The following is a 26,036-nucleotide window of genomic DNA, read 5'->3' as shown; positions in this document are numbered from 1 at the left end:
CAGTGCCCCGGCTGCTGGGGTGGGCAGACTGGCAGGGTCGGGTAAGCCATAACTTCCTTCCTGTTGTGTGGCACCGACAATGCAGAACTTCTGCAGGAGTGAGCACTGTGCCTTGTCCCCACGGGGGAGACTGGGAGAAGGGGGGCGGGGGGTGCCTTGCCCCCCCATATGAGGCGCTGGGCGCCAGCCAGCCCTGTGGGCGGCTGGGCACCCACGTGACCCGGTTAGCACACACCAAAGCCATGCGGATGCGGTCAGCCTGGTGATCAGGTTGGCAAGCTTTGCTCCTGCCCCGTGCCGGCAATCCTGGAAGTTGCCACACCCCCTGGAGAGCCGTGCGACAGAATCAGCTGCACGGACGCAACCTTTGACAGGGTGAGTCCCACGCTGGGCATTCACCCACACAGGCACGGGCGGGACGCGGCAAGGACATTCACTTGCATGGTGCACGGCCCCTGCCACAGAACACCACAGAGCCACGTGCACAAGAGGCGAAATTGCAGTGAGAGCCGCAAGATCCAGCGCATGTAAAGTGCGTGGCTCTCCGTGTCTCTCTGACCAGAGACATCTGTCCATCTTTGGTCTCACATGTCTCTGGAAGGCTCTGCAAACTGGGTGACAGTGGCTGGCTCTGAGAAGGGAAACAGGCCTGGGATGTCAGACAGAAGGGAGACTTCTCACTGAGTATGTTTGTACTCCTCAGATTTTTTTTTTTTTTAAAGAAAAAAAATGCTGTATTAGTTTACTAGGGATGCCATACAAATACAAACTTCTTGGCTTAATGCAATGGAAGTTCTCTCTTTTCTGGAAGCCCAAAGCCCAGAATGGAGCTGTTGGCAGGGCCACACTCCCTCCACTGAGTCTGGGGGTGAATTCTTCCCCATCTCCTCTTCAGGGGTTCCTGGAGTGTGGCTGCAACGCTCAGGCCTCTGCCTCTGTCTTTATGAGGCCTTCTCCTCTCTCTTAAGGACACCGGTAATTAGATTTAGGGCCCAGTTTGTTCGTCCAGGGTGATCTTATCTCAAGTTGTGTAACCTAGTCACCTGTAACGACTCTTTTTCTGAAGAAGATCACATTCCCAGGTATTGGGGGGTTGGGATTTAAACATCTTTTTGGAGACAACTATTCAACCCACTACAATTGTGAGCCAGATTTATGGGGGAAAGCTCATCTATATGCCGTTTATAGTAAACCCACCTTAAATATAATGTTGGAAAAAAATTAAAAAGGATACACCATCCAAATATTAACCAAAAAGATGTACTCTGAAGTTTATATATTCTCCATATGTTCATCTCTTCTAAAAGATGTACTTTAATTTAAAAATGCGTAAGAGGGGCACCTGGGCAGCTCAGTAGTTTGCATGTCCTACTCTTGATTTCAGTCCAAGTTATGATCTAGGCCCATATCGGGCTCCACACTGAGAGCCTGCTTAAGATATTTTCTCTCTCTCTCTCTCCCTCTCTCCCTCCCTCCCTCCCTCTCTCCCTCTCTCTCTCTCTCCCTCTCTCTCCCTCTCTCTCCCTCTCTCCCTCTCTCTAATTAAAAATGTCTAAGATTAGGAAAGAAGGGAGCAGTGTTTCAGGCAAGTCAATGATGATGTGCAGTGTTACAGATGTAAAGTCCCCTGAGGGCAGGGACCAGATGTGTCTCCCCAGCCCCAGCACAGTCGGTGCTCAGTGACACAGGTGGGTGGGGCAGTTGCGGGGGTGGGGGGGGCGGTTGCAGGGAGCCCTGTTAGGCATCTGCTTCGCACAGGAAAGCAGTCCTGAGTCCCCGACTACTTTGGTGGAAAGGACACATCCGGAAGACTTCAGTTGCACAGTTGGCTGGGGCGATTGACAGTTGAGTGGGGGAGGAAAGTAAGGAGCCCTCAAGGGGAGGATGCATCTACTCTGTGAGGCCATGGTGAGGCCGGGCAGGATTGGGGAGCGAGGGCTGGGGGAGGAGGCTGGAGAGCCCTCACCCTGGAAGTCCTGGTTAGAAGGGGAGCCTGTGGAGGGAGGACAGAACCAAGAGGAGGCAAGAGATGCGGGAGGAGCACTCAGAGCACTGGGAACCAGCCTGGGGAGGACAGCACAGTTGGGGAACCCTGGGACCCGACTAGCATTCAGGCCCCTGTGGAGAGGTCGGGTTGCAGATGGCAGACCCAAGGTCACATGCTTCTCAGGGACGAAGAGACCAAGATGAGATGGCTCAGCCCCAGGCCTGGGGAGAGTAGACACCGAGAGGAGGAATGGGAAGGCAGGGCAGGCACCCCTGGGTGCAGGTGTTTTCCTGAGCATGTGTCTGTGCTAGCATCTTCCACCTGTTTGTTCTCGTGTGATCCTGACACTGACCTGGCAGCACCCCTCTCCCCGCCATGTTTTTGTTTTGTTTTTTTTTTTTTAACCGAAAGTCAGTTGGCTACATAAGTAGCAGATACAGAACTCCAAGCCCTATCTGTTTGGCTCTTGGCCACTACTTTTCAGAGGTGACAGGACCCCATGCCTAAATGCGTAAATGCAGAGCACCTGTTTAGGAGCCCACTGCAGCCTGGAGGTGGTGGTGCAGTGTTGTCCGAGCAGTGGAATGTGGCCTATGTGCCAGGTCTCAGGGACCACGGAGTGCCGCACACCCCAACAGCCCCTCTCCTGCCCCCACTCTCTACCCCCCACTCTGCTCCTTCCTTTTCTTGCTGGGGGTTCTTTCAGCCTGGGATTCTGGTTGTCCTGCCTTCAGGACCCTGACCTACCCTTGAGCTGTGCTCTCCTTCCCAGCCTCCTGCCCCAGGCTGTGCAGCCAATGTTAGGGCAGATTGTGCTTTGCTTTGGCTTCTGGCCCCATCTGCATTCTCTGCATCCTGCAAAAGTGCCGTTAATTGAGCAAAACTTCGCTGTCCCGTTACACTGACAATGAGCCACTCTCTGCTCGAGCCTTTTTGTTCATGGCTTCCCAGGGAGCAGCTGCCCGGCTGCGGCGGGAACAGGCTTGTTTCCATGGGACTGGTGCCTGGCTCATTGTCCATGAGGGACTCGAGGGCAGCTCCTTGTTTCTTGTACGCAGAAGTCTCGTGTCTTAACAGGTTCCCACAACCTCCCCCACCCCCAACCACCACCAGCAAAACAAAACTGGAAATGGGCAGCCCCATCTCTGGAGTCATCCTGGATGCCGGGGACGCATCCACCTTGTCAGCAGGCTCACCGCTAATGGCACCGGGGGCCCTGCCTCAGTTCGCGCTCTCCTCCACCGCCCAGGCCGGGTGCCCAGTCACCTAAGGTTATTGAAGTGACCTAATCTGCCCCTCTGCTCCCACCTTGGTGCCCTCCAGCCGCTCTCAGCACAGCAACAATAGGCCACAGCCCCCCTGCCCATGGCCACGCCCACGTCACCCAGGCCATGAGCCTGGGATATCTGACCTCATGCCCACATTCCTGCCACTTGCTGGCCCCAACCCTCCACCTGAGGGCTCGTCTGCGGACATCTGTGACTCACCCCTGCCTTTCTTTGGGCCTTGGCTCACCTTCCAGACCTCCTGATCTGCAATCTGCAAACCCATTCCCAGCCCACTCTCCTTTCCCGCTTTGGTGTCACAGTCACTGTCCTGACGCTCCCCAGTATCCTCTCCCCTCTCCCGCCCCCAGAAGGCCAGGAGCCCAAGGCCTGTGTCTGTTTCGTCTCCTGCTGAATGGGGCCTGTCACACTGCAGGCCCTTTAGTACAGCGTGACTATGTGCCAGAACAAAGTTTCCAGAGTTTTCCTGCCACATTAGGTCTGGAGGAGCTCTTCTAGTGTTTCTTCTGCCTTTAATTACAAAATAAAAAGATTTTAGACTCTGAAATATTCTAGGGGGCGGGGATGGCAGATGGAGAGGAAGAAGGCAGGAGTCACACTGTTCAGGGGAATCCGAGTCGGTTCTGAATTCTGTCTGAGGTGCTCCTGCATTAGGCCGCACCCCTACTCGCGAGCATGATCTGCGCGCACACACATTCTTCTCTCTTCTTGTCCCAGAGGTCCCCATGACCCACACCATGTCCCCCCATGTCCCACTTTGCTGTATTACCACAGGTGTCTGACAGGTTTCTTTTATTTTTAATTCATTGAAATAAAAGCAATGTGAAATTAGAAGAATGTTTTATTTTATTTTAAATATTTTATTGTCAAATTGGTTTCCATACAACACCCAGTGCTCTTCCCCACAAGTGCCCTCCTCCATCACCTCCACCTCTTTTCCCTCCTCCCCCTTCAACCCTCAGTTCGTTTTCAGTATTCAATAGTCGCTCAAGTTTTGTGTCCCTCTCTCTCCCCAACTCTCTTTCCGTCTTCCCCTCCCCCTGGTCCTCCATTAGGCTTCTCCTGTTCTCCTGTTAGACCTATGAGTGCAAACATATGGTATCTGTCCTTCTTTGCCTGACTTATTTCACTTAGCATGACACCCTTGAGGTCCATCCACTTTGCTACAAATGGCCATATTTCATTCTTTCTCATTGCCATGTAATACTCCATTGTATATATACACTACAGCTTCTTGATCCACTCATCCGGTGATGGACATTTAGGCTAGAAGAATGTTTTAAACCATTCAGAATGATGTAGAAAGTCTACTTCCCTGATCTATAATTTTTTTCACCAAAAGCAGTTCTTGTTAATAGTCACATACTCTTTTAGAAAAACACATGCATAGCACCAACATAAATATATATCCTTTAAAAAAGCATATGAACAGGAGTGCCTGGGTGGTTCAGTCGGTTAAACATCTAACTTTGGCTCAGGCCATGATCTTGCAGTTCATGAGTTCAAGCCTGGCAAGCCCAGCATCGGGCTCTGTGCTGACAGCTCAGAGCCTGGAACCTGCTTTGCATTCTGTGTCTCCCTCTCTCTCTCTGCCCTGCCTCCCTTCTCTCTGTTTCTCCCTCCTCCTCTCTCCCTCTCTCTCACTCCCTCTGTCTCAAATAAACATTAAAAATGTTTTTTTAATATTTTAAAAAAAATGGATGTGACCATGGGCACGTGGCTGTCTCATTAGAGCATGCAGCTCTTGATCTCAGGTTTTGAGTTCAAGCCCCATGTTGGGTGTAAGGATTACTTAAAATAAAATCCTTAGGATCACCTGGGTGAGTCAGTTGAGCACCCAATTCTTGATTTCAGCTCAGGTCATGATCTTAGGGTTTGTGAATTCAAGCCCCACGTCAGGCTCAACGCTGATGGCATGGAGCCTGCTTGGGAGTCTCTGTCTCTCTCTGTCTCTGTCTCTCTGTCTCTCTCTCTCTCTCTCCGCGCCCCCTTCTCAAAAATAAGTAAACTTAAAAAAACCTACCCTCTTAAAAAAAATAAAAATAAAACCTTTTTAAAAAGTTAAAAAAAAAATGGATAGGAACAGAATTGTAGTAGGCATATTACCCTGCAATTTATTAGTGTAATTTGGAAATCTTTCCACATGAGTCCATGCAGATTACCTTGTTGTTTTCAGTGACAGCCTGATGTCGCATCATACCATGATATATGTACCCAACTGCACACTGACAGACATTGGTCTCTTTCTGGGTATTTGTTAGGACAGTATTACAGTGAAGACCCCTATATATCTTGGCACATGTTGCAAGAACACCTGCAGAACACACATCTGGCAGCGCATTGCAGGTTAAAGGGGTCTGGGCACTTAAAATTGTGATTGATATTGCCAGATGGACCTGCGAATGGTTTTTACTAGTGTATGCTTTTACAGTATGTTTTCCTCCCGACTTTTGGGCACCTGGGTGTCTCAGTTAAGTGTCTGACCAGCTCAGGTCATAATCTCACAGCTTGTGGTTTGAGCCCCACATCAGGCTCTCTGCTGTCAGCATGGAGCCTGCTTCAGATCCTCTGTCTCCCTTTCTCTCTGCCCCTCCCCTGTTCATTCATTTTCTCTCTCTCTCTCTCTCTCTCTCTCTCATACATAAAAATTGTTTTGAATGTTCAACCTACAGAAAGGTCTAAACAGTAATTTAATAAACACTCAAATACCCTTCATCTGTGCTCTCCGGTCACTGTGTTGCCACATGCGTTAGTGTGCTAGGGCTGCCATTAAGTACCACAGGCTGGAGGGCTTGATGCCAGAAACTTCTTTTCTCACAGGTCTAGAGGCTGGAAGTGCCAGGTCAAGATGTGGGCAGGGGTGGATTCTTCTGAGGCCTTTCTCCTTGGCTCACAGATGGCTCCTCACGTGGTCGCCACTCGGTCTGTGTGGGTCCTAATCTCTCCGTAAAAGGACATCGGTCATGTTGGAATAGGACCCACCCATATGACCCCATTTTACCTTAATTACCTCTTTTAAGACTTTGTCTACAACTACAGCCACATTCTGAGGTCTGTTGGGGGTTAGGACTGCCTCTGGTGTGAATTGGGGGAGTGGGGACATGATTTGACAAATGACACCACATTTGCTTCCTTTTATATGTTACATATCATATTAATATAATAGGTTTATTATATAATTACTGAGATTGTATTATTACTCATAATGTGCTATAATTATACTCCTTATAATATATAATTACTTTATATGATTATAGAAGGTGTTGTTTTTTTCCCTAAACTAACTGCCGGTGAATTGCAGCCATTCTGGTCCTTCAGCCTGTGTCTCCTCAGAGCGAGGAAGCGAGGCTCCTCAGGACGTGTTTATTGTACCCTGATGAGGACAGGTTCCCTTGAGGCAGAAGCACAGATGCAGCTGAGGTCGCAGGGGCTTTCTCCATACTGTTTTGTCCTGGCCCCGTCTCCTCTGCGTCTTCTTCCCGAGCATGCAGACCCTCAGTGAGACTTGGATACTCGTGGGGAGGAGACCCCCTGCCTTTGAGGACCATTCGGGCAAGCAGGACCTCCCGGCCCCACCTCGAGAGTCTTTGACGATGTCGATACTTGAATGTGTAACGTATCAGCAGAGTGACAGACCTCCTTCCGGTTCTTCCTGCTTGTCGGTCTTTCAAAATGTCTCTCTGAACCCCAGACCTGGGTTGTTTCTGTGGACAGACAGTCCTTGCGTTGCGAACTGCAGACGGCCTGTTTTCATGTAAAGATGTAGGGTTGGTTGATTCAGGCCCCAAGTTCTCCCTCCCTGTGTCCTCCTGCACCCACATTGGCAGCTCGGGCCTCTGCTGCTGGTTCTTGCCCACTACCCTAGTAATGGGCACCCTCTGTGGGCTTGTGTTGTGTTTCTTCCTTGGTACTTTTATGAGGGGCGGCTTTCCTCATGCACCACTTTCAGTGTTTGTGTCAGTGGATAGACTTGCGGAAAGTCTGCAGACCCGAGGCGAAGGTGCCAGTTTGGGCAGTCCTCTGCTGTCTGAGGTCAGCCTGCGGTAAAGGAGTGCCCAACCCCCACTGGCTGTTCTGGAGTCGGGAGCACCACTGCCTGGTGCTAGGGCTCAGCCAGCATTTTCTCCAGCCCCAGAAACCCACCATCTACATGATTTGGAGCTGTTTATCTTTTTCTTTTTTTTAAATTTTTTTTTCTACATTTATTTATTATTGAGACAGAAACAGAGCATGAGTAGGGGAGGAGCAGAGAGAGAGGGAGATGCAGAATCCGAAGCAGGCTCCAGGCTCTGAGCTGTCAGCGCAGAGCCCTATGTGGGCCTCGAACCCACAAACCATGAGATCATGACCTGAGCTGAAGTCGGACGCTCAACCGACAGCCACCCAGGTGCCCCTCGGAACTCTTTTTCTAAAACACAGTACCAAGTATGTCTTTGACTCTGCCTAGCACTGTGCCCTGGCTTTTCCTTCTTTACAGAATTCATTCCCGACTCCTTAGCCTGGCATTGAAGACCCTCCACCATGTGGCTTCTGCTCCATCTGTCTGCCATGTTATGTCCCTGCATCTGTGAGCTCATGGTGTGTGCTCTGTCCTGTCCCTGGTCCATTTGCTCAGCTTTTACCCAACCTTCAGGACCTGGCTTGGCCACCTCGCACCAGTGCAGCCTCTCCTGACCAGGGCCCTCCCAGACAGCCAGATGGGGTCGTCTGTCCCTCGCGCCCTCACTCTGCCTTGGACATAGCTCTTCCCCAGCACTTGCCTCACTGTGTGGTTACGTGTCTGCCCTCCTGCTGGACAGCGGCCTCCGCCTATGTCTCAGTGCCTGGCTAGGTGGGGGCACTAAGCGAATGTTTGGATTTGTCATTGCATAGAGCAAATCCTGAAGTTGGAGGTAGCTGCATTCACTTTGTGGTCTCCAGGCTCTGAGACAACCTCATCACAAAAGAGAAGAAAATACAGTTGTCTACACATTGTAAGGAGTCATTCTGCATAAGTGTCCAGTTCTGAAGAGTCTGCACTGGTCAGCAGCCAGCGCAGGGCCTCTGTGACCCTCACGGCTTATTGTACACTGGCACACGCTTAAGTTAGTAGCATCAACCCCGAATATACTGATAACCCCACTTGTTGAATGCACTTTGCTTCTTTGTCGCTATGGAAAGCCACTGAATGGTGTGTGTTTTCTTCCAGTCAAGCGCTTCAGAGAGCCAAAGCATGAGAGACGGCCGTGGAGGATATGGTGCGTATTTAAATATTAACACCTTCCTAGAATGCCATGGGCTATTTGGGGTTTATTTGCAGGGAGGAGGTGGGGAGGCAGTGTGAGCAGTTCTCCAGAACAGAAAGTGTTAGGATCCCTTAGTTGAATTAATCATCACAAACTATGAATAATATGAAAGGCTTCTATTTCTCTAGCTAACATTGAGCTCTGCCTTTATTCTATCATCACACTGCTGTCCAGTTTTAGAAAACGGAAGATCAGACAGATACATCAGTGTGTGCTGCAAGCTCCTTTAATTAGGTCTCCTTGGTGTTAGTTTGTGATAAATCCTCAGATTCTGTAGTCTGTGTGTGTAAGCAGAACATTATCTAAATTTGGAGATTGCTCAGATACACCATGTATGTGCTTCTCTCCCCAAAACTAGGCTTTCCTAGTCTTGGGATGACCCTATGGTATCAGTTTTTCCTTCATAAAGAGGTGGTAGAGCTTCAGAGACATCTTCCAAAGACAAACCTCCAGAAAATGAGGAGACAGCCAGCTCTTTGGGACAACACGATGTCCACAAGAAGTTGACTTTTCTCGGGCTGCCTTAGGCTTGCAGTTGTGCTAACAAAATAGCTATTTTCCCTCCAGAGAAGACTTCAGATAAATCACTGTGATAAAGGCCCTTTATAACAATTTAAGCATCTCCTTATTGATCTTCAGTGCATTATTTGTGAATGTTGATCATTCTTGTTTTTATTTTCCGCATTCGGTTTCTCTTGAATCTGGGTTTGTAGCTTGGGCTGGGGGCCTGAGGGGAGGGTCTGGAGCTGGGGCACTCTGTGGGGCACACATTGCCCTTTAGGGGCAGGGGGGACTTCTTTGCCATTATTTTAGGAAATGATTTTCAAACTTCATTCATAGGGTTGGTCTGGATAATCTCCAAGGTCCATTCAGCCCTAAGACCCCAATCCCCAAGGTTGATGGCTCGTGCCTGTGTGGCCTTTCACCACCCGCTTCAGTGGCCTGGGCCAGCCCTGGATGCCCAGCCTGGGAGACCAAGAGAGATGGCCGCAGTCCAGGGACCACCTGGTTTCCAGGTGTTCATGGTTGAGAAGAAACTAAAGACCCCTCGTGGATGGGGCAGCGAGGTGTGTCCAGACAAACACCCTGCCATCTAGCCCAAGGGTTAGCAGACGACAGCCCACAGGCCCAATCTGGCGCGCTGCCCATTTTCATAGTGTTACACAAAGGGCGGGCTCTATGGCTGCTCTCGCGCTGCAGTGCCAGGGGTGACCAGTTGCTGCAGAGAACAGTGGCCTGCAAAGCCTAAGATATTTACTCTCTGGCCCTTTACAAGAAAAGTTTGCCCACCCCAAGCTACCCCAGGGCATAAATGGCAGTAGCCAGAAGTCTTCAGGGTTTTAGCTACAATGCTGGATTTGGGCGTCTCATTAGTCTTGCACAGAGCTTAGCTCTTAGTGAGGCTGAATGGGAGCCCTTTAAAATAGAGGCACCTTGGACTTCACATAGCCGTGATCGAGCATTTCATTTTGAAATAAAAAATGAAAAAGTAAGCACGCCTAATTTAAATATATGTTTAAACATGTGTTATACATCTGTGACCTTTTGGGGATTTCACATGCAGTGTTATTGAAGGTTTCAGAAGGTAGCCGAGATGCCAAGCCTGAGTTAGTGCTGATGCCACAAAAAGAGGTGACTCGTAATGGGGAGGTTGAGATCTCCCTGGTAGCTTTCTTCCCATTTCAGACTTCTCATTTCTCCTAAATTGGGTATTACCCTCCTGTCGGGGCGATTAACAAGTGCTGATCCTATTTTGTGCAGGTTTTTAGACACTTCCAAACAAGCCATAGGAATGCTGTTCATCCACTTTGCAAATGTGTACCTAGCAGATCTCACTGAAGAGGACCCTTGTTCACTGTAAGTGGCCCATATTCGAGTACCGACATCAGCCACCCATCCACTGAAATTGTAGGCTGGTCTTGCTTTCTGGCACCAGTCATGTTCCCTCCAGCTTGGGGAGGGAGCATTCCCCCATTGTGCTCCGTGCTCCCCCAGATGACCATATTCTGTGCGCTGCCTGTGGTTGCTCAAACACAGCTGTCAGTTGACTGTTAGGGTTTTGTCCTATGCGTTGGCTTTCTGCTCATCAGAGCTCTGGCCCTTGGTGTTCTGGTACTTTTATGCCTCCTGGCAGGGAGCAGTCCCTCGCAGGATGGCATCGTGCCCTGAAGGAGTATCTCTGCTGGAATTGGACACAAAAGGGCTCCTCTGTGGTGCCACCTGCTCAGGGTCAAAGCCATTGTTGACCATCATTGACCTCTTTGACCTGAAGACCCTGGGTTGTTGGCTCATCCCTGCAGCGTGCCTTCCACACAGTCCCCACCCCAAGCAATCTGACCGAATCCCCAAATGTGCCTCTCCTGGCAGATGGAGTGGAAAAGGAGGCTCACCTGCCTTATCCTGTCTCCGTCTCCTACCTTCCTGGCTCAGACTTACTCCAGCCAGTGCCGTGCTGTGGCCATCAACCTCACCAGCTACCTCCTGCTTCTGTGCCTTTGCTCACGCTGCCCTCTGCCTGGAACACCCCCCACCCCTGGCCTGCCCTGCCTCTGAGCGTGTAGGGCAGATGGCTGATGAGTCAGTCCTTTGCTGAGAGGTTTAGTGTGCATTTAAGATCATTTGGACTGGAAGTTCCTTTTATGCCTCCTCCTTTGGTGACTATGTAGATCAGATTCCAGAAGGAAGTTGTGAAGTCTCCCAGAATCTTTCTCTAAGAACTGGACAGGCTGTGATCTGTTTAGATGTTTGGGTGTATGTAGTCCCAAAGTGGAAGAGTGGAAAGGTGACCCTCCTGTAGGGGAGATGCTTAGGAAAGGGCCTTGTCCATCCAACTTTTGTGTCCCCCAGCAGGCTTCAGTCATCCTCTGATCTTGTTAATCGTATTGTCATCTAGACTGAGAGCCAGCTGCTTGCACAAGAGACTCTAACCTAACTCTTGGTGCAGCCTTGGCCATATGGCTCTCCCTTGCAGCACCTCCATTGCCCGTCTGCAAAAAGAAGATGATACAGCTTTAAGAGGGACATTGACAAACTGAATCACAGCCAGGATGGAGAAAGGGCTGTTGACAGATCTTGAGTGCTCAGTCTGGAGGAGAAAAGACCCAAGATGGAGCTTGGTATGGTGAAGGCACTTGATGGAGAGGCCAGACTGAGCCATAGTTTGCTCCCCATCCCATGTGTCCTGCCACATTCCCAGGATTCCCATGAAAGTTTCAGGAGTTGATGAGTATAAGTGCCACTGGAGACCCGCCATAGGGGCAGTTCTCAGTGAGGAAGTTAACAGTTCAGTTAGAGGAAGTTGAAAAACTTAGGAAAGGCATGAGAGCTTCAGCAGTCGGTATAAGAGCAGGGGGTGCTCGGGGAGTAGAGGGGACCTGGGTCCTATGGAAGACTGCGTGTGCTAGGATCTGTTCCGGGTCCTGCCATCCTTGCTCTGCCCTGTGACTTTTTACAGGTGGGGGCTGGACTGGCCCTGGGGCATCTTGGGAGTCTGCAGACCAGAAGGGAAGCCAGCCTCAGCTCAGAGAAAGACACAAACAGAAGGAGACGAGCTGCTCCCTGTGACTGCAGGGGTCCTGTGTGCTGGGGGCTCTGCTCCTTGCTCCGAACAGCTTTGGGGAGATGGGGGTGGTTAAGCTTTTGTGACTCTGAGGGGCTGTGATTCGAACAGCACATTTGTATAGCATCTACTAGGTGGCAAGCACTGTTCACATGTGTTGATTCATTTGATCCTGATTGTAGCCCTACAATTTAGATACTTTGATTATCCTCATTTTACAGCTTGGGGAGCTGAGGCACAGACAGAGGATGTAAGTTAAGTTCACATGGCTCAGTAGTGACAGAGTGGAATTTGAAGCTGGCCAGTCTGGCTCAGGGCCCACTGCTGTCTGTTGATCTGATCTGTGCTGGGTGGAGAGAGTATGGAGCTTTCTAAGGTCTTTGTTCCCAGGGCCTGGAGCACGTAGGTGTAAATATTTGGTGAGGGAATGAATGAACTGACGTGTGTATGTGTATCAGGTGTTGTTATTTTCAGGGTGAGCCTCAGATGTGAGAACCACTTGAAACCAATTAGATGTAAGCGTCCGAGAGCAGCTTAGCTTAGGGCCAGCTGCGAACTTGAAGAAATTGCCTTGGACGCAGTCGGTATGCCTTGGTCTCTGGTCTGAGAGTGACCCCTTGTGATTTTAAAGAGGAAGGGCAGGCGGGAGAAGCCACCTTCCGCCCCTCTGGTTTTCTTGCCACTCCAGGGCCACCGGCAGGGCCCTGAGCACAGCAGAGTAGGGCGTCCCTCCAGTATCTGTGTGCTGTGCGTGTCACTAAAGCCTGGGCCTTATCTTAGGGTGGGGGTGGGGGTATCTTAGGCTATGTCTTAAGGCTCAGAAATTGGAAAATGCCACAGTTGACCTGTGGCAGCTGGAACTACTTCAAGGGCTTTCCGAGCCACTTGGCATCCCAGAGGGCAAGTACTGACCCAGTGATGGCCTCTCTGCTTTGTGTGGAGAACTGGGGCCTGTGGTCAGCGTGCCCAGCAAGGTCTGGGTACAGGCCCTTGACGGAGGCCCTTTCCTTGGTGAGGGAAGAGGTGCGTATCAGACACGTGGGAACAGACCTTACACGTGATCGAGGTGGGAGTGCTCTTCCAACCCTCCTCCTCTCCTTCTCCCCATAATGCCTTTTCCATGTGAGTAAATCTGTCTCCTTAGAAATACTTGTACTTGCCTGATGGCAGGCTCTGAATCTGAAACACAGGAACAAACAAGGGCCACATGGCCCTGACCTGTTTGCTGTAAGAAACCTCAGAAGCTGTTTCCTGAACTGCCCTGGAACCGGAGCACTGTCTTGGGGTCTCAGGTGAACTGGACCCTCGGGATGTGAACAGGGTCATGGAGCAGACTTCTTTCACTGAATTAAGTTCTCTTTCCCTCTTGACTCCCTTGACTGCTTCCAGGCACTCTGTCTTGTGTCAGGTCTTCATTTGCTGGGAGTGCCTGAGGCCTCCCAAGTTCCTTTATCCCTGATGAGTGTCAGCATACTGTCATGGGGAGGCTTCACTAGGATTCCTGGGAGTGAGCCCCACAGCCTCCTGCACGGGGCCCCAGAACAGGCCAGAGTGCTGGGGCATCAGGCCTGAAGTTGGCCCATCAGGGGCCCTCGCTTCCTGACGGTACCACTGTGTCTTCTCCTCCCAGGTACCTCATCAACTTCCTCCTGGACGCCACCATAGGCATGCTGCTCATCTACGTGGGGGTGCGTGCTGTCAGTGTCTTGGTGGAGTGGCAGCAGTGGGAGTCTCTGCGTTTTGGCGAATACGGTAACGTAGCACAGACACTGGTAACACAGCGTTGAGTGTGGAGGGAGCTTCCTAGAGGGGGATCTGCTCTTTGTCCCATACTGTTCTCTGTGCCCATGGATTCAGGGCTTCAGGAGCCGATGGCTGTCTCCTCTGTGTGCTTGCGGGGCCAGTTCTGGTCCCCTGCTAGTGTCCAAGTGCCACATATCTGAGGTGTGTCGGTACACACTTCACTGCCACTTGATGGCAGGAGCCAAGAGACCCTAGACACACGGATGGGGCACAACACTGGCCTCTTCCACCAGAGGGCACCAGAGGCTACACCTGCCCACTGTAAGGCCACCTCACTGTGCCCAGCTTCCCACTGAGCACACACCGGCCACCCACCTCCTTAGAGAAGGGCCGGCTCCGGGTTCAGGAAGTGCTTGGTAGGGAGCCGGCCCTCTTTCTGCTGCATGTCCATACTTGTCCTGTCATTGGGCCATTTCACTACAGGGGCAGTGAGGTTGGGACAGAGGATCCATCCCCCCCGGGGCCAAGTTGCCTTGCTGTCTCCTGACAGTAGGCTGGCCCCCCACCAGTGTCTGGAACGTATGGTCACCAGGGATACCAGGTTTATCCTCCCTCACAGAGACGGCTTAAAACAGGTGATCTGTGGCTGCTGGCTCATCTTTGACCTACTCTCCTCTCCTCAGACCCCAGGGACGATAGCCTGGGCAGGAAGTTCTTCCAGCACAGATGCATCACCCTTGACTTTGTACTCCCAGAGGAGTGGCCAGCTGTGGCCTGTGCAGGGCTGCCGTGATAGGTGCCTCCTTCAGGCCTTGCCACCCCCGGGGAGTTCAGGACCACCTTCACAGCTGCCCCCTGCTGTCTGGGCACAGGAGCTCTGGTCTCAGTGGGAACAGCATCAGCGGGGCCTTGGCCACATAGGGGCACACACAGAACAAAAAGGAAGGAATTCTGGACCTCTGCTCTCCTTTCCTACTCATACTTTCCACAGAGCTCATGGGTCTGGGCCTCAGGGCTGGTCACTCCTAGATGACTGAAGACTCACAAGAAATTAACATGTAGAAAGGAGCCGATTCGTGGATCTGGCTGTGAGTGCCTTGGGTATTTCTAGAAATCTTAAGTAATTGTTTGTCTCCGTTGAGGGCAGATGAACCCAGGGGAGGGCTTTTCTTAGCCCCATTACTCAATGCCTGATGAGTCACGGACTTAAAGATAGTGTCTGACACACAGTATGTGCTCCTGTGGCTCGAGGGAAGGCTTCTGAGAAGCCCCGAGTCATGACCCCTCAGCTTAGAGGATGCACGCAGACCACCGCGGTGCCATCCTCATTTATAGGCTCATGGCCCAGAGAGGTTAAGTGACAGGGGAAGCCAGGGCACAGCTGGGCGGGGGTGGGAGGGTCTCCTCTCCCACCACCTCCAAGGACAGTGCCGCTCACTGCTCGCCACTGAGACCCGTCCTGGAAGGCAGGGCTCTGGACTGTTGTGCTGTGGGAGGTGCGCCCACGACCCCATGGTGACCCGCGAGAGGGGAGGCCAGGCTGGCCCCGACACCGCAAGCACTGCACCCGTCCCCAGCGTGTCAGGGAGGCAGCGGCTGTCTGAGCCGCTTGCTTCGTGCTGCCCTGTCTTCCCACCACTGCATTTAGGAACTGGAGTCTTCAAGCCGGTGTCTTCAGATGCAGCTGCCCTTTATCTAGGACCATCCCGAGTCCTCCCTCCCCAGGCTGAGGGAGGACAGCACGTGTCCTGTTACCTCATTTCTGTTTCTATCCATATTACTGCTTTCTATTGCCACTATAAAAAGTTATCATGAAATCAGCGGCTTCAAACAACACAGATTTCTTGCCTTACAGTCGTGTAGTTCAGATGTCCTGCCTGCACATCCCTGGGCTAAAGTCAAGGTGTTGGCAGGACTGGTTCCTCCAGGAGTCTCAAGGGGGACACCTGTGTCGTCACCTTTTCCTCCTCCTAGAGGCTCTGCCTTCTCTTCCTGCACTGCCTTGTCTGGCCCTTTCCTCCCTGCGAGGGGCACATGGCTGGTCAGCTCCTCTACGCGCTGTCACGCTGACCTTCCAGCACCTCGTTCCAGCTTGCAGTGCCCTTGTGAGCACCCTGGGCCCACCCGGACACTGCAGGGTGCTCTCCTTTTCCTAGAGTTGGCTGGTTGGCGGCTTCCTCCCCTCTGCCGGGTCACCTGACATGCGCACAGGGTCCTGGGACTAGGATGTGGCCATCTCTGGGGTTGTCACTCTTCTGCCACACCTGTTGGCCAGCCCCACTGCTTGAGGCCGTGTTTCCATGTAAGCCCAGGAGCTCTCTTCTCAGCTATGTGAAAAAGAAGGGCTTCTTTTCTAGACGCTTCCTTTGTCCCTAGAAGAGAGGGTTAACTTGCTGGCAAGCACGTGGGACTCAAGGAATCAGCCACGGGCCCTGAGGGGCAAGACAGATGTAGGTGGCAAGTATGCCTGCCTGGATGACCAGGCAGCTTCTCCCCAAGTGCAAGCCCTGAAAGTGGCATCTGTGCCCCACGGGTGGCCATGGTTTGTGGGTTTTGCTGCCTACCCCTGTCCTGATGCTCCCTTTCTGAAGCCTTGAGAGACAGACATGTTCTATCTGTCCCCTATTCCTGTGATTTATCCTGAGGAACTTATTCAACAAAAACAAAACACCCATGTAGATACCTGAGGTTGTCCAGTGTGGTAAAGAGCAGGACACATTGAGAATGCCAGACGTGTCTGTTCTTGAACCATGAGACAGTGGGGAACGTCTGGGAGGCTCTCAAATGAAACAAATCTGAAAAACAAATGGGCACATGCGCCCTTGCCAGCTGGGGCTGCATGTGGTCCGGACACGGCAGAGAAAGGGACCTGTGGGAGCAGGTTTGCATGGTTGTTTTCCCCCACCATGTTTTTTATTAAAGCACGTAAATGAAACAAGCCACAGGTGCAGCTAAGCTTCGAGGGGCAACACAAGGGGAGGGAGGAAAACACATCTCCCTTTGTCAGTCACCTCAAGCCAAAGGGCAGAGGGAACAAACACAGAGCAAGTAGGTTTTCTCTTGACATTAAGTGTGGCCCCTTGTTCTGTTGACTCTAAACACGCCAGTCCCCATTCAGAGATACTGCCTGCTAGTGCTTTCTGCCTGTCTCCAATCTTAACAATATTTAACAAATATTTTGATTGGTTATTTCTGAGAATTTTTCTCAGTAAGGTTCCATAGTTTACTGAAGGGATTACAGAACTCCATTAAAAGCCTGACTAGGAGAGATTGTGCTCCTGAAGTTGTTTCTTGGCTCGGATGTGTCTAATCCCAGAAGTGAAAGGAGACAGGACAAGCTCAAAAGAAGGCCCTTTGGCTTTCTGCATGCTTTCTGCACCCTTCTGCCGAGGCTTTCCAGAAAAGGGAATAGGCTGGTGTTGTGTCCGTTACAGCTGCGTGAAGGCATTCGCTTGCGCTTCCACTGCGTGTCATCGGCAGGCTCTGGCAGGGCTGGGGCCCGTGCGGGGATGGCTACAGGAACATAGACTCCAGCACGAAGCCGGAGCCTTCTCTTCGGGTCACATTCTCCTCTCACTGCCCATATTAGGGCCTTTGCCTCCCCTGGAGAGCTACCGTCTTTCTGGCCAGCGGTGGTCAGGCAAGTGCAGCAGAGCTCCCAGAGCTGGCCCCAGGGGCCCTGCCCCCTTCCCTGCGTCTCCTACTTTGGGGAGGCATGTGTGGCTCCCCGGGGGCCCATCCCGTGGGTTTTGCCTGTCCCTGAGGATACAGATCCTTCCCTGGGGCTGGTGCCCCAGCTTGGACTATTGGGATTTCTCTACTTCTCAAACACAGTGACTGATAGGGTCACAGATGGACCTTTGGCACAGCCCCTCACTGCTGCCCCCTTGCCATCAGGGCTGCCCACTTTTCTTCTATGTCCCCAGCCAAAGCTGTTTTGGGCTGCCCCATGTAGATAGAATCAGAGTCCCTGGAGTCTGAATTCTGCTTTCAGGGCAGAATTCCGTGGCAGGGACAGCGGGGAGGCAGGGTGGGGGTAGCAGACAAGCACCAAGGTTATCTGCTGCCATTACAGCCCCAAACATCAGCCAGCCCACAGATGGAGGAAGGGATGGATGGCACCACAGTCACTGGAAAAATCAACAACGGATAATAATAGCAACCTTGCTGCACACAGCTCTGCCAGTGGACGAAAAGAGCCAGCTCTCTGAGCCCCGGCAGTGAGCACTTACTAACTTTAGTGTTTTTTAAGTATATCTTAGAATCTCTTGAAAGAAATGCCTCTCTGGTATCTCCAAATTAGGAATTCTCTGATTTTGTCTAAAACACTCACATTTGTCTACTACTTGGGTTAAAGTGATTCTTGGTGCTTTGAGGGCTTATTATGTGGCTATAGAGCCAGGGTTCTGGTATGGGCTGGGGGCGTAAGGGCTCACAGGAGCTGTGGGTCCGGGACAGGAGCATGGTGTCTGGACCTCATGTGACGGCACACCCACTGTCCCCGCAGGAGACCCTCTGCAGTGCGGAGCCTGGGTTGGGCAGTGTGCTCTTTACATCGTGATCATGATTTTTGAGAAGTCTGTCGTCTTCATCGTCCTCCTCATACTTCAGTGGAAAAAGGTTTGCCTCTTGTCCCTTCTTTACCAGCTCCTTGGGACGCCAAGCAGGATGCTACTTTTTCCCCTATCACCCACACACTCCCAGCTTTGTTAGAAAACCAAATTCGCTATTTCTTTCTCTTTTGCCTCTCTGAATGCAGCCTGGATTCCGTGTGATAGGGCCGCCTGTCGAGAGCAGGAACTTGTTTTTCCACTTAGCCTTCATCTCCTTGAATCACACAAACATCTGCTCCAGGCTAAGCCATGAAACATGGGTTGGAAATAAGAGTCCCTGCCCTCTGGTTGCTTACTGGCTGATGTGGTCTTTAGGCCTCATGGTTGTAACTGTCAGGAGGCTGTTCCTTGCATGTGCACATGTCCTCACACACCCCTCTCTGCCAGTGGTTTCATTGTGCCCTTTGGTGACACAGGAATCTGCTGGTTGCACGTTGTTCCTGGGGTTCCCTCAGCCCTGCCCTCTGGCCCCGGTGCCATTGCAAACTAGCCTCCGCTGCCCATTTCCTCCACGTAGCCACATGAAACCAACCAAAAAGCCTTCGGAAACGAGTAGCTCAGAACTTGGCCTTTCTTTAGGTTTATTTGTGTCTAAGTTTTATTTTTTAAGAAAATAAGCCAAGGCTTTCCTGAGCTGTTGTCCTTCAGGAGGTGGTTGGGGTGCAGGATTTCTGTTAGAAAGAGACCGGGCGCCATAGTGCTAGTGTCTGTAATGAGCATCCACTGACCTCACTCCCTCTAGCTCCCCATAGCGCCCCCCTGCCCATGCCTCCTGATGGGTGGTCGCAAGCCCACTGCACTGCCCACGTCCACCGCCCTGGGCAAGCTGTGAAAGCCCTGACTGCTCCGGGTGCTCTCCCAGGGCTGCCTTGTTAGCAGCCACACATGGGGACAGCCTTTGCAGCACTGGGCGTAGGGCACTCTACCCATCAGAGTTCTGGGGGACTGTGGTCTAAGCTACGCCGCCCTGCTCAGGGCCTCATGGGTTGATTTGTGCTGCCACCTTCACCCCCAGGTGCCTTTCCTGTGGTGTCTCCCTACCTCACGGAGTCTGCTTCTCTTTACAGGTGGCCCTGTTGAATCCCATTGAAAACCCAGACCTGAAACTGGCCATCGTCATGCTGATTGTCCCCTTCTTTGTCAATGTCAGTGCCATGTTGCATTTTCCTACCCCTGTGTGCTCTCTGGCTTCCAGTGTCCTGTTCACAGTTCAGAGTCTGACAGAGAAAGCCCCTTTCGGTCCCCACGTCCCTCTTTGTGAGCGTTTGCCCCTCCCCATCCCCTCTCCAGACAAGGAGATAGCAGGATCGTTTTCTCAGCAGGCAAACCCCGTGCTCCAGGCCCCCTGTGCAAGATGGGGGATCCGGGAACTTTGTCTTGCCCTCCCTGCCAGGGGACCTCCCACCAAGGAGGCCCACCACACGCATGACAAGGATTTCTAGATCAGGATGTCGGGCATCCATCTCTGTGGTTTACACAGAGCTCCAAAAGAAACTCACAAGCACACTGGCTAGAAGTTAGGAAATTGTGGCTGACAGACATAGTCAACTATGCGGGCCAGCCGCTCAGCCCATGGGGGAACCCCAATCAGGAGCCCAGAGACCTTGCTAGCGGCTAAGGCAAAGGCTCAAAGCAGGCTGTCCCCATCAGTTAGCAGGGTGAAGAGGGCCAGGGCTTTCTTGCTGGTTGTCTGATAAGAAAGTAGAAGCAAAGGGAATGGAGAGTGGGCGTCCCTTTGAAAGCTTGCAAGAGAGAACAGGGGGGCTTGCCCCTTGTTCTGGACGTTGTAACCTAGAGCGGGTTGGAGGGGTGGCGATGGGGTCCACTCTGCTTTCACAAATGGCTTGTCCCAGAGTAACGTGCAGGTTTCCTCCCACAGGCTTTGATGTTTTGGGTAGTGGACAATTTCCTCATGAGAAAGGGGAGGACGAAAGCTAAACTAGAAGAAAGGGGAGCCAACCAGGACTCAAGGAATGGGAGTAAGGTCCGCTACCGAAGGGCCGCATCCCATGAGGAGTCAGAGTCTGAGGTAGGGCTGAGCCCTCGTGCCGCCACACGACCCAGGGAGGTCTCTGGTCTCTGTTTGCAACTGGTCTTGTCAGACAGAGGGAGGGAGAGGAGGCTGACAGCTTCCATCCAGCAGGCACCCATCCCTGCAGCTGCTGGCCTTCCCAGGGCAGGGAGGTGGAGCGCCCAGTGTGGTGGGGGCTTGCCTTGGACAGTCCGTCCCCAGGCCCTCTGCCAGTGGAGGAAGACAGGAAGGGAGGGGCTGCCTTGTTCCAGGGAAGCTGGCAAGGACTCTTCCTGAGCCTGATCATTGACCTTTAAGCACTCAGTTGTTTGAATCCCTGCCCACCCCTACAGAGCAGCGGAAGTGTTGGCTAAGCCCTCTAGAAACGTCTAAGACATAGGGGTAGCCAGACCTTCCTGGGGAACCTCCCCTCCCCATATTTTCAGGTTTCCTAAGTTCAAAGGTTTGGACGTGGAGGAGACTGGTGGTTATAACTAGGAGCATGGAGTCACAGTCACGCTCCCTGGGCAGCCTGCCTGTGTGCTGCAGGGTGAGGCCAGGGCTGCCCCCTTAGAGGCCTTCTCAGCCCCCACGGTGTGCTGAGCTCGGCACTGAGGGTGGGGCCACAGAAATGGCTGAGGTAATGTCTTCCCTGAGAGACCTTCAGACTGGATGAGGTGAACATGAGTGTCTGAACAGCGCCTTATAAGACTGATGATTTTGAGATCGAGGTATTAACAGAAGCTTTGTGAGGACCCCGGAATAATCTGTTGAACTCCTGGGGGCATCCTGGAGGGAGTTTTGATAGCTGGGTAGAAGAGCAGGACAGAGGGTAAGCCCATATCTTCTCTAAGTGTCCCTAGGATCTGGCTCGGGGGCTGTCACGTTGTATGAGCCTGGTGAACGTTAGGCGAATGACAGACAGCACTACAGGCAGAAGCAATGACTCATGAGCAGTCATGGTATCTGGGTAATGGCATCTGGGTAATGTGAAACCCATCATGGCCAGAGCGGCCTGTGTTCCTCAGGGTAGGATGGGATGACAAGAAGTGAGGTACAGGCAAAGGTCTCAGAGTGACAGGCAAGGTGCTTTGTGATCGGGATGCATCTGTGCCAGCAGTCAGGAACCAGAGATGTTTAATCTGGGAGCCACCAAGGGAGTTCAGGGACAGATGATGACCCCATCCTGCCCCTGGGAGAGCATGAGCTCATGGTCCACTATACCCTATGCCCTGTCCCTGTCCTTCTGTGGTGCCCAGAGGACTGAGGTGGCAGGTTGGCAGTGAGTGAGTGTGTTTGCCCGGGATCTGCTTGCTCTGTGGCCAGGCCATTCCAGGGGCTCAGAAAAGTGAAGGGCTCCCCTTTGTCCTCACAAGTTGCAAAGTTGGTGTAAGCAGCTGCTCTGAAACCCACCTGCCTCGTGTGTGCTCCCCAGAGGTTTCCTTTCCCTCTTGAGAAAGGGGGCTCTTTAGTTTGCTCCTGCTGTATGTAGGGCAACTTCCAAGACCTGTGTGACGCCCCTTGTCAAGATTGGGCTTTTTTGCCCGGATGACATGAGCGTGCCGGTCCTTGCTGAGTTTGCTCCAACTGGGGTTGGGTGGAGAAGTGGGGAGCACTCCAGAGGGGCGGGTATGTCACCTCGATGCGGGTTTCAGTAGCCTGTGAATATACCGAGAGTAAATGAAGTCTGGGTGGTCTTACTCTGTGAAGGGGTCTCCCCATCACCCTCTCCTAAAGAATCACGAGACCAGGGGCCTCCTATGGGGTAGGCACCCCGGTGCTGGGGTGGAGGGAGGGCAGAGGAAGAAGGCACCGCTGGTGGCAACTCAGGCCATGCCCCTCCCCACCCCACCCCCACCTCAGATCCTGATCTCAGCCGATGACGAGATGGAGGAGACTGACGTGGAGGAAGACCTGCGCAGACTGACCCCGCTGAAGCCCCCGAAGAAGAAGAAGCACCGCTTCGGGCTGCCTGTGTGACACGCTCCTGTGCCGGGGTCAGGTTTGGGGGCCCAGCTGGCTGCCGGGTCCTTCTTTCCCTCCTCTCTGCCCTTCCTCTTCTACCTCTGCCCCTCTTGCCGCTCCGCCCGCTCCCAGACTTCTGTGACTCGACGGAGGGAGGACGGGCCGTGCCGGAGGGGTTCGCGGCAGCCGGAGGCTCCCACTCAGTTGCACTACAAACACTGACCAAATATGCAAGCGAGGCGTTTTGTCTGTCTGTCGTTGTCCCAGACGGTGTCCAGAGGGACCCAGAAGCCCCGTCCTGTGTCTGGCTGGGTGGCACTGAGGAGGGAACCGCGTGCACGCACACACACACGGGCTGTGGGCAGAGCCTTTCCACAAGGCTCTGGGCGCGTGGACACATAGCACGTTTTTGGCTAAAAGTCACTCATTGACCAAGTTGGAACCGCAATGCTTTCTTACTCGAAATGGCTTTGTAACTACTGATTTCTAAAGCCGGTTTTATGAGCTGTCACAGTGTTAATGTTTTTTGAGTATGTGTTTATTTCCTATGGGACTAATGGGCAAAACATAGATTTTTAAGTCTTCTGTATGCTGTTGACTTTTATATTTTTAAGTTATATTTTCATACTATTGTATTTAAGAACTCTTTTTAATCCCCAAAGAAATGGATTTGTTTGCCTTCCATGAGATGTGAATTGGTGGGAAGAAAAAGTCAGGAGTTTTTTTATTTGGAATATTTTTAGGTGATCTGCGATAAGATGAGGTAAATGGTCTCCGCAGGAAGGGAGATGAGGTCGTATCTGAAAGGAACAAACCCAGTGGGTCTGTATAGGTCAGGCCTGAGCAGGAGGCAGCTGGCCTGAAGGTCAATCTGGGGCCCCGGTGCATGTGGGACAGGAAGTGCTCTGTCCACTGGCTTGGCTTTCTGCTGGCAAGTTGAGGTTTTAGTTAAATGTGACCAAGAAAAGGGCCTAAGAGGTCTGTGTCCAGGGAAACTGAGGCCTCGAGGCCACCCCTGTGTGTTCCCTCTCTCAGAGCCTCCCAATCTGTAGTTTAAAATGCAGTCTGGGCCTCCTTGCCTCCCGCTGGTGTGGCCTTCAGAACCAGCTGCGCACCAGCCCCAGCAACTTCCTCTCAGGCTGCCCTCTGCCTATTGTCTTACTGTCACCCTTTTGTTTTGCACAACGGTGTGAGGAACACCTGCCTCCAGAGATGCAGGGCGGCCAGGGACTAGGCAGGCCAGGTGCTTCTAAGCCCATGTGCCCTCCCCGGGGAGTGGCCCCCACTCCTCAGCATGGCCACTGGCCCCCGTAGCTTCAGGAGCCTGCTGGCCACAGTGGAGTGGGTTGGCTCGGGCCCTTGCCCTGCTGTGGAAGCAGCACGGTGTGTTTTCACGGCCCAGAGGCAGCCACAGAAATCATGGAACAGAAAACTGCACCACTGAGGTGCGAGCTAGAAGTGAGACAGGTACAGGAAGGCCACCTGGCCCCAGAACCTTCCTTTAGACCTATATACAAACGTGCTGTCCTTAAGTAGATTGGGTCTCAATTGTAGCGCAGGAGCCAAACTGTTAAGCGCTGGGCCTGCCTCGCCTCTCAAAATCTCACCCAGGGCAGGGGGAGTGGGCTTCTCAGCCCTTCTTCTCCTGGGAGTTTGGAACCAGAGGGCTGAGAGGAACTGGGACCTGTCACTGCTGTGAGCTGCGACTCTGCAAAAGTGGGTGTCTGCAGCAGGAGGCGAGATTGTGTGCAAGACAAGTGGCCATGTCCACTTCTGCCCTCATTTAGGCTCTGAACCACCTCCCGTCCCTGGCCACGGTGGAGTCTCTCCCCTGGAGAATCGGTGCTGGGGAACTGGTGACGAGAACTGACGCTGTGCCTGCCGTAAGCCAGCCCCTTGTGACATTGCTGGCTCTCTGTACCTTTCCTCCTATTTCATCTTATCTGAGCACCCTGTGCCCACCGCTGTTTCCTGTACCTGCCTGAACTCAGAATCAGAGCTCCAGGCACAGCGAGTCAGGGAGCCACAGTCAATGACAGGTAGAAAGTAGGGGTTATGGAGACCTTGGACATCTGCGCATCTGAAGGCCCTTCCCAGTGCCTGCTAGGCAGTGGGTTTGGCAGGCAAAGTGGTGGAGAGCGAGTGGTGATTTTTCCCTGTATCCTGATTTTCAATAAGGGCTTTAGTCTCTGAGCCACAGTTGTAGAGCTGGCTGACTAGGGGATGAGTGTCTAATAATAGAGGTCCTTGTGGTATGTAGGACTGGACAGTGTGGCCTTGCCTGTTTGGCCTTATCTTCCTGTGTGTGTGTGTGTGTGTGTGTGTGTGTGTGCATGGGTGTATAACACACACACACACACACACACACACACACACACACACACAGAGTATGTATTCCTGGAGTGTTTCCTGCAGTCACTGGGGTTTTCCTGTGGTTGGTCCACTGTCCCAAGAGAGACCAGATGCAGAGGCCATGGTCAGAATCTCCTCCTGAGCTGTCCTCCCTCCCTGGGATGAGTCTCCTCACCACCTGCCCCAAGGTGCCTTATGAGGTACAGCTCTTTACCCAGCCACATGGCAAGTGTCACTGTGCTTGAGAAACCATGGGACATCAACTGGACACTGTGTGCTGTCCTTCTGATCTGCCCACACGTGGACCTTGGCCGAGCCACGCATGATGAAAGCTTATAAGTCAGGGTCGTGAACGAGTTTTTTGTAACTGATAGAAATAACTTGATGAGGTAAAATTGTCACATCTCAATGGAAGGAATCATCGTTGGCCTTATTTCCTTTTGTTGTCAGTGGGATGTGGACAGTGGCAAGGGGAGGATGTTGGTGAGATCCTGGGCATCAGTGGCTTCTTGGTATGCTCAACCTTCGAGATAAGGGCCCATGGCCCATCAGTTAACCCACAGACATGCTGATGGCCTCCTGCCTCAAGCTTTAACTCGTGCCCTTCTTGGCAACAGGGAGTCCTGGGCAAGGATTGTCCTGTCATGCCTTGAAAGGGAAAAGATAAGGCTCAAGTCCTAGGCAGTGTAGTCCTGTGGCCTGCAGCAGAGAGGCCCCATCTGTCAGCTGCCCAGGAGCCCACTCTGCCTTCCAGACAACAACTCACTGGCCTTTTCACAGCCAGGCCAACATTGACCGCTCTAGGAAGTTCTCATTGGCCAAAACAGCCACCTTGTAGGGTGTAGGATTGGTGTTTAGATGTTGCACACACTTCCAGCCAGGAGTGGAGGGCTCTTTGCTTTGCTCTGTGTGGCAGTGGCAGCTCTGAAGGGCTTTGCTCTCGGTGAGGGACTTCCGGTCCAACAGCTGACAGCTTCTGAGCTCCTGGCTGGAAGGGTGAGTTGGTTTCATTAGATGTCTCCTTTCATGATGTTTATTAGAACGCAGACCAATGTGAGCAAACCATGGCCTATTTCCACTGTCCTTCTGGTGGGGGTGTTTAATCAATGATGACTCACAGAAAACCATCTTTGAAATGAAAGGGAAGATGATGTACTTAACCTTGTACAATGGTTTACAATAAAGTTTCACATCTTAATACATTTTTTAAAAAACAAACAAACCATCACTTGTGG

At 52.3% G+C, this 26,036-nt stretch overlaps 1 protein-coding gene across 2 annotated transcripts in view; it reads left to right on the top strand.

The window, feature by feature from the left end:
• LOC115273822 (store-operated calcium entry regulator STIMATE) overlaps nt 1–26,023 on the top strand; it is a 51,769-nt gene extending 25,746 nt beyond the window's left edge. Inside the window, exons 2-8 of one of the 2 annotated variants that reach the window (XM_029917087.1) lie at nt 8,462–8,510; nt 10,320–10,415; nt 13,748–13,869; nt 18,368–18,480; nt 19,541–19,618; nt 20,353–20,502; nt 22,348–26,023. In XM_029917087.1, the coding sequence (XP_029772947.1) occupies nt 8,462–8,510; nt 10,320–10,415; nt 13,748–13,869; nt 18,368–18,480; nt 19,541–19,618; nt 20,353–20,502; nt 22,348–22,464 (725 nt within the window). In that variant the 3' untranslated portion in view covers nt 22,465–26,023. The remainder of the gene's footprint in view (nt 1–8,461; nt 8,511–10,319; nt 10,416–13,747; nt 13,870–18,367; nt 18,481–19,540; nt 19,619–20,352; nt 20,503–22,347) is intronic. The other variant, XM_029917088.1, reaches the window with a different exon arrangement.
• The last annotated feature ends 13 nt before the right edge of the window (nt 26,024–26,036 follow it).

The sequence above is a fragment of the Suricata suricatta genome, chromosome 12 (genome assembly GCF_006229205.1).
Source record: "Suricata suricatta isolate VVHF042 chromosome 12, meerkat_22Aug2017_6uvM2_HiC, whole genome shotgun sequence".
NCBI classification, from domain to species: domain Eukaryota; kingdom Metazoa; phylum Chordata; class Mammalia; order Carnivora; family Herpestidae; genus Suricata; species Suricata suricatta.
This window is presented reverse-complemented; position numbering and strand designations above follow the sequence as displayed.